This window comes from Melospiza melodia, chromosome 22 (assembly GCF_035770615.1).
Source record: "Melospiza melodia melodia isolate bMelMel2 chromosome 22, bMelMel2.pri, whole genome shotgun sequence".
Classification (NCBI taxonomy): domain Eukaryota; kingdom Metazoa; phylum Chordata; class Aves; order Passeriformes; family Passerellidae; genus Melospiza; species Melospiza melodia.
This window is the reverse complement of record NC_086215.1, coordinates 8,943,748-8,956,725: the sequence shown is the minus strand read 5'-3', so window position 1 is coordinate 8,956,725 and position 12,978 is coordinate 8,943,748. Positions and strand designations below refer to the sequence as shown.

Here is a 12,978-nt window from a genome sequence, read left to right as displayed (position 1 = left end):
AGCCCTATGGGAACATCTTGAGAAGGGTTGTTTCCAGCTCTAGCAGGTCATTCTCTTTTCCAGACCAAAAAGGACAAGGATTTCCACAGAGACAAGCAATGATGGCTTTGGGCAGTGACCTGAACTGCAGCAAACCACATCCAAGTTTCCCTCGTGTAATATGCTTCCTTTATTTCCTAAGTGAACAACAGCTCCAACACACAGCCAAGAAAAGCAGGTGCATTCCCAGAGGCTACCAGGCAGCAGAAAGCAGACATGGGGCTGTGATCTCAGGGAAATTCTGTCCTTTTGAGAAACATGTGAAAAAAGTGCACACAGTAATTCCCTGGGAAACGTGGTCTCCCCTTTAGATAATTCACATCAGACAAGAACCTTGGGCAATGGCTTCCAGAGCAGAGAGAATAATAAGAAAACCCTTCCTTCAAGAGAAGCATTGCAAGTGTCTGCTCTCAATAAACAAGTTATTCCTTAAAACAAGCACTGGCACCTGCTTCTTTTTCAGTAAGTCAGAAAAAAGCACCAACTTTCAGGAGGTGGCCTCTGTATTTCATCCCACAAACTCCATGGCTTTCAGTCAGTTATTACAGATAAAAATCAGATCAAGACAGTCCAAACCTATCTCCACAATCTGTTTAAGAGTTTATATTAACAGACTTGGAAACTAGCTCTCTTAATCTTCAACCAGTCATATGGACCAAACTTCAGAGGAGATAACAGTAAACACTGACACACTGTGTAGCTTTAAAAGATTTATTTTCAGTCCCTGAAGTAGACTGGTGCTGCTTTTGCTCATAATTTTTCTCTCTGTTACAGTTTTGGTTTTCACACAAACAGTAGTGAGAATGTTTTTGTTGGTTTTTTAAATTATTTAAAAGTGCAGCCTTTGGCAGGAACAATCAGCCTAGTAGAGTTAATCATCTGTATTTCCTTTAAAAAATGTACTTACTAAACCATGATTTAAAAAAGTTAAAAGCTGTCAAGAACATTTAAGAAAAGAGGAGGGAAAGGCCAAAGAGCAAACACCTGAATTCCAGAAATTGTGTATGGAACAAGAATCACCACAGTACCCAGAGCATGGATAGCACAGTCCCAGCTCATATTCCATATTTACAGCCCTTCTTATTTTGCAGATTTGAGGGCTTATCCATCAGGGAAATGGATAATCCCAGGGGGCCAGGCTGAAACACGTACAGGGAGGTCTGCAAAAATCAGAGGGACAGAGCAGCTGCCTGAGGACAGATCCTCATCTGCAGCTGCTCTGGCCAGGCTCAGTTTGGTCACTCAGCTTCCTTTCACCTGGAGGTTTCACTTGCCCCAGGAATCCTGTGGGGCTGCAAAGACATCACAGCTTGGTTCTGGACTCCATGGATGGGACAGACAACCACCTGCCCAGAGGTCACACTCCTGGTCGGGCCCAAGTGGTGATTTATCAGGAAGGGGCTCCCCAAGGTGGCATTAACCATCCTCACTTGCAGTTGGACCCCGAGATCTGCCTGCAGGACGAGCCCCCAGAGCAGACAGAAACTGTCCCCACTCCAACAGGCTGTGCAGGCAGATCTCTGTGTCCAAGCACATTCCCCATAGGATCAGGCAGATGTGGGAGGCTGATTTGCATTTTGGGGAGGTCAGGAGGGGAAGAACTAAGTCCAAAGTAGGAACAGGAGGATGCAGCAGAGAAGGCACTTATTTCTTTGCACCCATGAAGCTGCTCTCAGGGGCTTTGTCCACATCTGGCAGCAAGGACCATCAGGAACCTGTTGTGACAAGCACAGCTCTGAATCCATAGGCTGGGAACAAAGTAGCTCCTCGTCTGAGAAATGCAGGAAGGGCAGAGGAAAGAGTAAAATCACAGGATATTTTTTGTTCTTTTTGGTCTCACATTACACTTGGTGCTACGGCTTCTGTCTAACAGATCGAGTTGGCTAAGGGATGCAGCAGAAAGACACGAGCGGGGGGGCTCCAGCTTCCCTTGCTGTTCCTCTAAGGCAGGTTAGTTGAAAACTAGGACTGTCCACAGTAAAGAGTAACAAAGCACAGGTAACCTCTGTTACAGACCAGCAAAGCAAACAGTGCCCATTTTACAGCCTGTCCTCTTCAAGGGAGGCTGGCTATGTCTCTCTCTGGAGGGGGACCAGAAGGTTTTCGGCTGCTTTCATTGGCTTTTCCTTCAAACAGCATGACCCTGCAAAACACAACAGATATTGCCAATTTTAAAAAAGCAAATGTATATTTATCCATCATTGGGGGTGGCATTCTCTGCTGAAAAAGAGCATCTGGCTCCCCTACAAAGAGCACTCAGATAATTAACAAAGCAGGGAAAGCCAACAGAGGGCAGTGCTGCCAGGCTGGCTTTTCCAGCAGCTACCAGGAGTGGGTTCCCTAAGTCTCTGCCGGTTTTCCTCTCAGAGCCCAGGGGATTAGCACATTTTATTTAGACAGCCACTTCCGAAATCCCCTGGGCACACACTGCATGCCAAGTGCTCCTGATGCGTAAAAGCAAATACCACTCCTGGCCCACCTTGCACATAACCACACAACAGAGCATTCAGAAGCCAACACTGAGCAAGCAATTACAGCCCGGGGAGAGAGCAAAAACAAGGAGCAAGGCACTGGCTGTAGGAATCTCAAGCATTTTGAAACCACTAGCACTGTCTTTGTCCCTGAGGACTGCAGCTACGCTGGGAATGCCAGCTGCCTCGATGGATCAAAGGGCTGCACTGCTCTTAGGATGAGTTTTACATTTCTGCTCCTGCTCTACAGGGTCCAACAGACAATGGGGCGTCTGTTAGCAAGAGAAGGGACCTGTTTGTAAAAGCTGCTGCAGTTGGGAGGAGGGATGGGAGATACAGGACACGCTGCAGGCTCTGTCTGGTTCTGTGGAGAAAAAGGAGGAGCAGGGATGTCAGAAGTCTGTGTCTGCCTGGAAGAGGAGCATCACAACAGAGACACAGCACACAGTGGGGAGAATCTGCCAGCAAACATGTCCCAGCTTAGAGAAACCACGTGAGAAGTGGATGCAAGATTCTTCCTCCCAACCTGCCCGGAAAGCTGGCTGTGTTTCTAAAGCTGCCTTCAAAAAGGGGTAAGGAGGATGGAGAGGATCAGCTCCTATTCATGGCAGTTTCAGACAGAAAAGCAGGGCCAGCCTCTGAGCTGTGAAAGGAAATGCCAGGCTTCAATGGGATGGAGATGGAGCCAAGCAAGTGTTTGGAAGCCATTTGTTAGAGCAGCACTTTCAGAGCCCTGTTGAGAGGGCAGAGGGGGCCGTGGGAGGCTAGTGCTGGCAGCCTGCATCACAGAAAACCTCTCCCAGCACAAGCCAGCTGTTTTAAGCATGTGCCCCATCTCCATCTCTGCCCATCCCTCCAAGATCAGGCAGGGACGGAGCATCCTGTGGGATACAGGGTGCTCCATCATTCACTGAGGTCCTGCCACCATCCACAGGGGAAGTCTGTGTCCCCAAAGCCAGCAGGATCCTCAAGGAGGAGATGGGAAGCAGTCCTGCAGTGCTGAATGCCTGCACACCCTCGGGAAGGGAGGGGGATGGCTCCCATGGAGCACGTGGGAGGAAGCCTGGTGCTAACACACAGCAGGCAGCTCTGCTGGGAGCACTCACCACTGCTCAGCTTGTACATCCTCCATGGCACCCTGCAGACTGCCCTGCACAAGGATCCTTGTCTCCCTCCATGAACACTGAGTGTGCACAGCTCCAGCTCCACCACACAGAACAGCCTGTGCTTTCCAGCTGCCCCCAGAGCAGCTCAGGTGCTGCTGCTCTCCCCAGCTCCATCCTGGGACACTCACAGTTTGAGCACAGCAGAGCGCTTCCCAAGCATCAAGTTGACAAAGTCCTGGTAGGAGATGGTGTCGCTGACCCCTCCAGTCACCTCAGAGATCATCCTCTTCAGCTCTAGGTGGGTCTTCGGAGCCCCCAGCTTCTCCATCATCCTTTTGACAGACATCAAATCTGCAAGAGCAATCACTGCTGTCAAGGTGTGACCCCACAGACCAACCCTAGGGACAGAGCCATGAGTTCCCCACCTGAGACCACCTCACCCTGTGGCTGACACTAAAAGTCCTCCAGCACAGCTCACTGCCACTCTGCCCAGTACAGAGCATCACTTCCCACTTGTGCAGCTCAGGATAAAAGTACCACACACTCAGAGAAGAGGGACAACTGCAAGTGCTCCAGGGACACGTGGGGACAGTGCTCTCTAGCTCGGATCGTGGTGCCAAGAATCACAAGGGTGGGGAGGAGGGAAGCACCACTGGGGTTAAAGCTGGAGACAAACAAGCAGTGGGGAGCAGACGCCCCTGCCCATCTCCACAGGCCATTTCCTCCCATTGCACTGCTGCCTGCTGAGACCTGCGGGCCCCTTCCCTCCCGGAAGCCTCAGTCAGGCCTCTCCAGCTCCACACAGGCTGCACTTCAGCTGCAACACTTGTGGAGGAGGGGAACGAGGCAGCTGCCTCCTGGAAGGGCCCAGTGCACAAGTGATTACACTTCAGTGTCAGCTCCAGGCCTGCAGGAGGCTGGAACTTTACGTAACTGGTGCTTTCTCAGCCCAAAGCAGGGCTGCTCAGCTGAGCCAGACTCACACCCAAGGCCTTGGCTTCCCTCTGCTCCCTTCCTTGCAAAGCAAAGAGCTTCTCTGCACCAGAGAATTGCTCATGGATTTATACAGCTCCTGCCTCAAGCCAGGCAAGCCCTAGAATTGTCCAAGTCCTGCAGCTTCCCAGCTCTGAATTCCCAGCTTTGCAGCAGAGGATTGAGTAGAAGGCCTCAGTGGAGAAAAAGGGAGAAGAAAAAAAAAAAGGCATTTGGAGCAGAAAGAAGTGGAGGAGATCAACAGAACTTCAGTAGAACAGCACTGAGAAGAGCTTAGATCTTGAAATAGGCAAGGAGAGACTGAGGAAGCTGAGAGGCAGGGGCTGGAGAGCCAAGGAAGCCCCTGGCTGGCAATCAAGGTCCAAGCAAGGCTGGACATAGGAAAAGCCCACAAGTTTTCCTCCTCAACACCATGATGCAGAAGGAAGCAGCAGATCCAGCAGCAGACAGGCTGTGGCTCTTCCAGGCCAGCATCCCTCAGAATCACTCACCAATTTCACCTTGGTTGTTCAGGTCAAACTCCATGTATTTCTCTGGAAAAGACACAGAATTAAGTTAGCAGGACTCTAGAGCAGGGGGGTGTGCAAGGCTTTGGAGCACTGCCTGCTTACAGCCCTGAAATAAAGCATTTGGTGATAAGATTGATATACTGCTGAATGCAAAGTTCAGAGGGGGAGACCATCTCAAGGCCTGGTTTTAGCACCCTTATCTCAACTCTAGGGCTCTAGAGTTTAGGTTCTCTTTAATTGTGGCTGCTTTTCATTTAAGCTGAAGGAAAACACTGGCATGAGAACAAGGTATCAGCTGGCTATGAACAGCGTTAAAAGGTTTCCAGCCAGAAAAACAAAGCTCTGGAACAGGCTCCCAGAAGGAGTAGCAAGGAAAACAAACCCCTGAGCACTGCAGAGATGAAGCTTGATCGGATTAGGAGGGGGATTAAATGACGCAGTTGCCTGCAGTAATGAGGGACAGACTCCACAGTGCTCCCATCACTGTGCTCCCTCCCAGAGCAGCACCTGCCAGCTGAGATGCTCAAGGACCACATCAAGAGGGTGAAGCCAAGAACATGCCTGGGCACAGTGATGCTGGAGCAGGTTGTTTGCCCTTCCAGCCTGCTGTCAAACACTGCTGACTCGAGCAAATCCAGCATTGTCAGGGAGAGGCAGAGCCCGCTCCAGAAGGTCTGGTTAGCTTTGCAGGACAAAAACTTGCATGCTGCAACAGGCAGAGCACTGATTTGAGTTAGAAAATTCAGGAATTCAGTCCTGTGCAGTTTCTGCCCTTTGAAGTGGCACACCTGAGCTTCCTACACACCCCTCACCCCTTGATAGCTGTTCCCCATTTAGACTTTAAGCTCTTCAGGCAAGGATTTGTCTGTCTTACAGACCATACAGCTCCCAGCACCACAGGAGGCCCCCATCACCTCAGCTCCACTAAATGGAAAGAGCAAGATGCCTGCTGGTACCATCCCATCCATGCTGAGCTGGAGAAATCACCCTGCAGTGAGCACTCGCTCCCCACACCAGCCTTGGAGGACTCAAATTAACCAAGCCCTTCCAGGCTTCTCCTTTGCCCCAGGAAGGAACATGGAAAACACCTTTTGCCTCTGCTCCAGGAACACCAACAGGCATATGAGCATGAAGACAGAAGTGGCAGGCTAATTTAAGGAGCCAAAGGGAAGAGTGGTTATTTCACACAATGGATTCTTCCCAGGACCTGTGCTTCTAAAGGAAATTGTTGGGATAACTGGACTGATGGGCAGGAGGCAAAGGAATGGCTTGGCTTGGCTTCACCTGGGTCTCAGCCCATGGATTCCTGCTGCCATGAGCTGACCAGGACAGAATACCATGGACAGGAAATACCATGTACAAACCAAAGCTATTCATGCTTCAGGCTGGAGTAAATGTCTCACATTAAGCATCAAGCAACCAATCCTAGAAGAAATCAGGGCTGTAACACACGGCCCTGATTAGGGGCTGATGTGGGACTGCCTCTCCCCACTCTCTGCCTCACCAGAATGACCTTGTGCATTTTAGCTGCCACCTCCCTCACCAGGGTCAGGCACCCCTGCATATGCCTGGGGCACAAACCCTGCTCTGCCATGTCCATGCCCAGCCCATGTTTTCTTTTCTTCTGAGCTGACACTTAGCCAACAGTGCAGAGAACAGAGGCAGCTTTACATCAGCCTCAGCTCACACATTCACATTTCCCTCCCACCCCAGCAGCAGGGACATAGTGGGGCAAAAACCATGCACGGTCCCTCCCTCACAAACACATTTACACAAACACTGCATGGGGGCTCCATCTCTGCCTCCCCCAGGCTGGGAGGAGGAAATGGGAAGGACAGCAGAGAAGAAATATTCCCCCCATCATCACACAATGAGCTGATTGTTGGGGGAGCTGGAGGAGGCCTTGGAGAGAGGGACAGGCCACGGAGACAAACTCACGAGGCAGCAGGAAGAGATGCCAAAGGCTCTCGTTACAGGGAATTCTGCGCCTGTGACCTACAGTTGCAATGTTTGAAGAGCCCCAATTGTGATGGGAAAAAATAATGCGGGGCTGCAGCCAAAAGCCAAAGCTGCACAAAAGGCAACACAAAGAGATGGGGGAGCACAGGAGGCTCCTCTGGGCCCAGCAGTGTAAGGGATCACAAAACGCCAGCCAGCTTCTTCCTCGCTGGACTGCAAAGCCAAAATTCAAAGGGAAATAGCAGACAATGTCTGAAATGGAAGCAAGGTCAGGTTTTATTTGGTTAGAGCCAGGCTGAGCACAAGCCTCGAGGCAGTGTGACGCAGGCATGTTTTCCCAACTGCCTTCAGCCACAGCTTGGAAAGAAAGTGGGTACACCAGAATAACCCTGCCAGATCTTGTCCTCTAACCAGTCTGAGGACAAGCTCCAGAGGACTCCAAGCTTTTGAGCTGTTTCTCTATCCCCTGTCCCAGCAAAAGGCCCAAACCTAAGCCCTGGATCTGCTGACCCACTGGAGTCAGGCTTTGGCCAGAACCAGACATATCAGTGCTGTGTTCCCTCTGCTGGGAAAGAACTAAAACTTTTGGAGAGAGGAAGTCCCCAACTCCTCCAGAAAGCAGCTGACACTTCTGCTTTGTGGAATGAGGCCCTCCTACATATTGGAAAAACAAAAAATAGAGTCCAGCTATTGCATTGCCCGTTATGCCAGTTAGCTTGCTGGGTAAGTAGACAGAAACCATCCTCCTTTGCTGCTCCCCAGGGTTTTGCCCACACAGCAGGTTTTGTAGTAACAGCAGCTGCCAGGCAGGGTGTCTGTAGGGTGACAAGTCCCTGCAAACACCTCTGGAGAGGTGTTTTCCACAAAGGCTTGAGTGGAAAACACCTCTCCAGAGAGTTTCACCAAGTCCCACAAGCAAGGGGGGAGGCATCCATCCCAGCTCAGTCATTTGTATTTGGCCGAGAATCTCAGGCTGGTGACACCCAAGTGCTGAGGAAAATAATCAGGTTCAGAGCAAACAGTAAGGCTCAAAGGACAGGGCGACCCTCCAGTTCTCACCTTTGAACACTGCCAACTTCTCCTCCAGGCCTTTTTCATTACTGAACTTTGGGTCACAAAGAAACTCCTAAAACAGAAAAAAAAATATCCTCAAGGTTAAAGGTGTGAAAACACCCTGGAGGGCACCTCCAAAGGGCACAATTCCCAGAGAGTCACAGCTGAGCAACAGCACCAGGAGACTTGAAAATGGGCTGAATCCCTCCACACCTTGTCATTAACATTCCAGTGCAAGGGGAATCCCTCTGATGTCTCAGATTTCCCACCAGCAGCTTGAGGGAGGGCTGGACCCCACCTGCCTTTGAAATAACTGCATGAAAGCCCCTGTTCAATGCTCTCAAAGTTTCAGCTCCCCACATCTCTGCTTAAGCACACTTAGCATGTGGATTGGGCACTTATTTCCAGCAAGGGCTCCTAGTCCTTGCAGAAAGCACTCTTATCTCAGATTTCAAACTCTTAGATAAACTCAGAGGGGTTGCAAAGAGAGCAGGCAAAGTTTGCAGAATGTCATATGCCCAAGAGGACGGATATTTTGGGCTCAGGAACTCTTATACCAAATATCCATTTCCCCCCCTCTACCCTGCTCACTTCTGGCCACTTGTCCCTAGCCCCACCTCAAAAACCTTCAGATAGCCATGAGAACAGACCACAGCTTGCACAGCCAGCTCTTGTGCTGTGCCCTGCCAGCAGCACTCCCCACAGCCGTGAGCAGCAGGGTCTTGCTCCTGTCCCTGCCCTCCCACACCAGCTCCAGCCCAGCACAGCTTAATGACTCGATCTGTGTTCAGCACAACACCACATTCTTCAGTGCAGAAATCATTAACATCTGCACAGCTTCTGCATGGCCTGCCCAGGACAAACCCCTCGAGGGGTGAGTGGATGGAGGGCTGAGGCTGTTGCCTACGCTGGGAATGTGTTCCTCACCACTGCTCCCCATGCTCATGGGGAAGGCAGGAGTGTGCTGATCACTGTTGGTAATGCTAATCCTGCTCCTGTGCTCTGGGTCCCACACACCTGGAGCTGCTCCCTCCTTCCTCATTGGGACAGGGGAGCTTGGACTGCTCAGGGAATCCTCAAACCTTCACTGCCATGGCAAGTCTTTTCCCTGCAGCTGAACTAGGGTTTTGCAGGAAGCCCACTAGGACAGAAGTGACTGCCACCCCCTCCTCCCACCCCAGAAACTCCAGATGGGACACCAGACACCATGGCCACAAAACCAGTGTGACACTGGCTTCCCTCATCACCGTGGTCACCAACTCAGATGGAGAGCTGTGGTGAAAAACAACATTTCCAGTTCCTTCTTTTGCTCTCCTTTGCACACACAGTTTCATTTAGCTCAGTTATTTCTACCCAGGGGTATCATTTACCAGCCCAACACAAAGGGCCCAATTCAGCTTTGAGACCTGGGCCCAGGCAGCAGCAGGAGTCACCAGAGACCAGAGTAGTGTTACCTGCTGCCATCACCACTGAACAGCCTCTGCAGAAGGCAAACATCACTGAAAGCCAAAACAGGGCCAAAACACCTCCTGGCCACTAGGTCACAGCTTCATTCCTGCCCTGCAGGAGCAGCAAGCAGCTTCCACCTCCCAGCAGGACAGGGGATGTGAGGGCAGAGCACAGCGTCTCTCTGGGAGCAAGAAGCAGCACAGAAATGGTGAAGACTGCAGGGAATGCATCCAGACCTGATGGCTGAAGGATACATGCCCAGGAGCCACCAGCACCTGGCAGTGTGACACAAGAGCAGCACAGGTGACACTGCACACAGCATTAGGACTCAGTTCCCTTGTGCTTCAACTGGCTGCAGAGCCCACCAGCACCACAGCTCTGCTCCAGGTGCAAGGAAGCAACAAGGGGCTGTACTTGAAAGGCATTCCACTCTCCACATTGTGTGTGAGCTGGGCTGTGACTGTGATAAGGAAAACACTCACAATGGCACACAGGAATTCAGTCCCCAGGGCCTGTGACTCAAACTCAGAGTGGCTCAAAGTTCCTCCTAGAGCCCTTTGCTAAAGTCCCCTTTTTAAGGAGCATGTTCTATTAATAAGAACTGCTTTAAAAGCCTCTCCCCCGCTCCTGCCCTGAACAGCCTTTTTTGAGCTCTTGACTTTTCTAAGCCAATAAACTCAGTCAGACAAGCCCCAGTTACCTGCAACACAACCTGAGCAAAGCCAGATCCATCCTTGCTCGCCAAAAAGGTGACTCCAGCTGGCAGGCCAAGCTCTCACAGGGATGCTGAAGTGCTGAATGTCAGCCACCCTGCCTGCAGGGGCTGGGAAGGGCTGAGGGATGCTCTGCCTGCCCTTGATGGGAGAAGCAGGCACCTGCTCTCTAACAGGCTGAATTCCTTCCCTGCAGCCCAGAGCATTAGAAGGTAAAACAAGGTTGAAACTAATCTGTGCTGGATTAGACCTGCCACCTTGATGCACGAGGCTGGACAATGTGATTGCATTGCCTGAAAAGAGGGGAACAACCAAGAGGGGAGCCCACAAGAGTGGTTCAGGCTGGAAGAGAGGAGCCAGCACCAGGACTCAGCTATCCTTCAGCAGCACATGTGCACTCAGCCTTCTGCCTGCCAGACGCATATCCCAGAGAGAGCTCTGGGGTAGAAACCAGCCAGGAAAACAGGGCTGGAGGGAGCTAAGTGTTAGGATGAGACAATGAGATTAAGCCTGATAGGAATTTGGCCTGATGGGTTTTATTAGGAGCACTTGACTGTTTTACAGCCTCAGGGCTCTTCAGCGCTGGGGAAACCCCCGTCCCTGGCTCCAGCCACAGTATCAGCCCAAGTTTCTGTATCAGCTGTTTGTCAGGGAGGTGTGAGGCTGTTTGCTGCACTCCCCCATTGCCACACAGAGCTGGCAGAGCACAGCAGCGTGGGGGTTGCTGCCCAGAGCACAATGGCTTCTGAGGATCCACGGGCCACCCGTGCTATCTGCAGCTCGGTTTTGAGCTGCTCAAACCCCAGCTCGTAGCGCTGAGCCAGCACACAGGGCAGCAAGGGTGCAAACAGGCAGCTCTGTCAGTGGGAAGTCACACAGCTTGTTTCATTTCTGTCACCCAAACCTCAGCCAAAGAAAAGGCCAGAAGTGATGTCAGCTTAGGGGAGAGATAGGGAACCTGTCCCCTGCGTGGGAACAGCCCTGAGCCTGGGGACACAGCAGGGGCACAGCCCCAGCATCACAGCAAGCACAGCTTCCCAGGCTCAGTCCTACCAGCTTAAGGATCATGAATCCACCGTGCGCCTGTGTGATCCTGGATGCTCTGGAGAAGCAGAAGCTGCAGCAGTAGGTACATCACAGTCCCTTGATCCCCAGCCTAAGGGCCAACACCACCTCGGCTAGGAGAGATGTGTTAGACCCAGCTGCACACCTTGGTGCAGGGTGTGCTGTGTCTGCCTTCCAGCTGCAGGTTACAAAGGCTCCATTTTAACCAAATGCTCTTTTTCCACAGCACATCCTAATTTCTAGTTAATTGAGTAATTTCTAATGACTTAATTCCCTCCCCATTGATCTAAACTTCACCTTTACTGTCCCACTGGAGGAGCACATTGCTACTGTCTCACTGGAGGAGCACATTGCTACTTTTCATAGCTTAGTCGGTGTGAGGGCAAGGTGAGCCCATCTCCGCTGGGCTTTCATCTTGTACAGTAATTTGATTTCTGTACTTGTAACACCAAGGTGTCACTAACTAAAGGAGCAGCTAAGAAGCGCTAGAAATCCCAGCACTGTTTGCTTCGAGGTTAAAACCTTCTTTTCACCCTCAGAACTGCTCTTAGCTGGGAGGGATGCCAACAGAGCTGCCCCCATAACCATGCCAAGCAAGGGACAGGGTAAGCCTGGAGCTCGGGGGAAAGGACCTTGCCTGACCCTGGCATGAAGGGCACGAAGCCCAGTGCACTTTGCACTAATCCAGGAGGTTCCATTCCCCCTGCCCGAGGCTTGTGGGACGTCCAGCCATCCCGGGCAGCCCGTTCACCCGCTGTATTGAAAAGCTAGGAAGGCTGGAGTCAGCTCTGAGCAGCACAAACTTCTCATTCCGGGAAGAAAAAGTTGAAGCGCTCGATACAGCAGAGAGGAGGTTGAAATCCTCCAGGAGAACAACAGCCCCCATTCTTGCCGGAGCACGTTCCCAAAGGGAATTCCATAGCAGCCAGCCCCCGGGCGCCCACCAGCCCGCTCGGACCTGCCGATGTGCGATGTATGGGGAGGAAAGCGCCGCAACACCAGCGGATGGAGAGCGATCCCCGCACAAACCCCGCTTCCTCCTGCGGCCGCATCCCCTCCCCAAAGGGGTTTGGGCAGAGGGGTCTCCAGCTCCTCCTGCACCCACCGCCCCCTTCCTCCTCCTCCTCCTCCTCCTCTTCCTCCCGCCCCCTCCGCAGCCCCCTCCCCATTCCCCACTGCCCACAGGGGTCGGGAGGCGGCCCCAGCCCCACCTTGTTGATCTCGTCCAGCCGCCCGTCGTGCGGGGCTCTCCGCAGCCCCCCGCCGCTCGGCCGGCGCGGAGCCGCCATCGCACCGAGCCGCCCGCGCCCGCCGCCGCCTTAAATAGGGGCGGGCAGGGCCGGGCCGGGCCCTCCGCCCCCCGCCCTTAACCCGTTCCCCGCCCCGCACCGGGAGGGCAGCGAGGTGCCCGCCGTGCCCGAGCGCAGGGGGGAGGCACCGCCGGCCCTGGGTTTCCCGCAGGAGGGAAGGGATCGGCTCCCTGTGCCCGCACCGCCCGCAGGACGCGGCTCCGGGACACCGGGCATCGCTCGGAGCTGCCCCGGGAGCGGCATCGCCCCGCAGAGCCGCAGCGGCGGGATGGCACAGCCGCTTCCAGGCGATGGATTAACGCTGGAGTGCG

At 52.7% G+C, this 12,978-nt stretch overlaps 1 protein-coding gene across 1 annotated transcript; it reads right to left on the bottom strand.

Moving 5' to 3' along the window:
• Positions 1-736: 736 nt before the first annotated feature.
• Positions 737-12,646, bottom strand: AIF1L (allograft inflammatory factor 1 like). The gene is made up of 5 exons (XM_063174508.1): positions 12,569-12,646; positions 8,137-8,203; positions 5,101-5,142; positions 3,805-3,967; positions 737-2,182 (listed from the first exon to the last, which is right to left on the bottom strand). The coding sequence occupies exons 1-5, from the start codon at positions 12,644-12,646 to the stop codon at positions 2,095-2,097; spliced, it is 438 nt and encodes a 145-aa protein (XP_063030578.1). The 3' UTR covers positions 737-2,094.
• Positions 12,647-12,978: the final 332 nt, after the last annotated feature.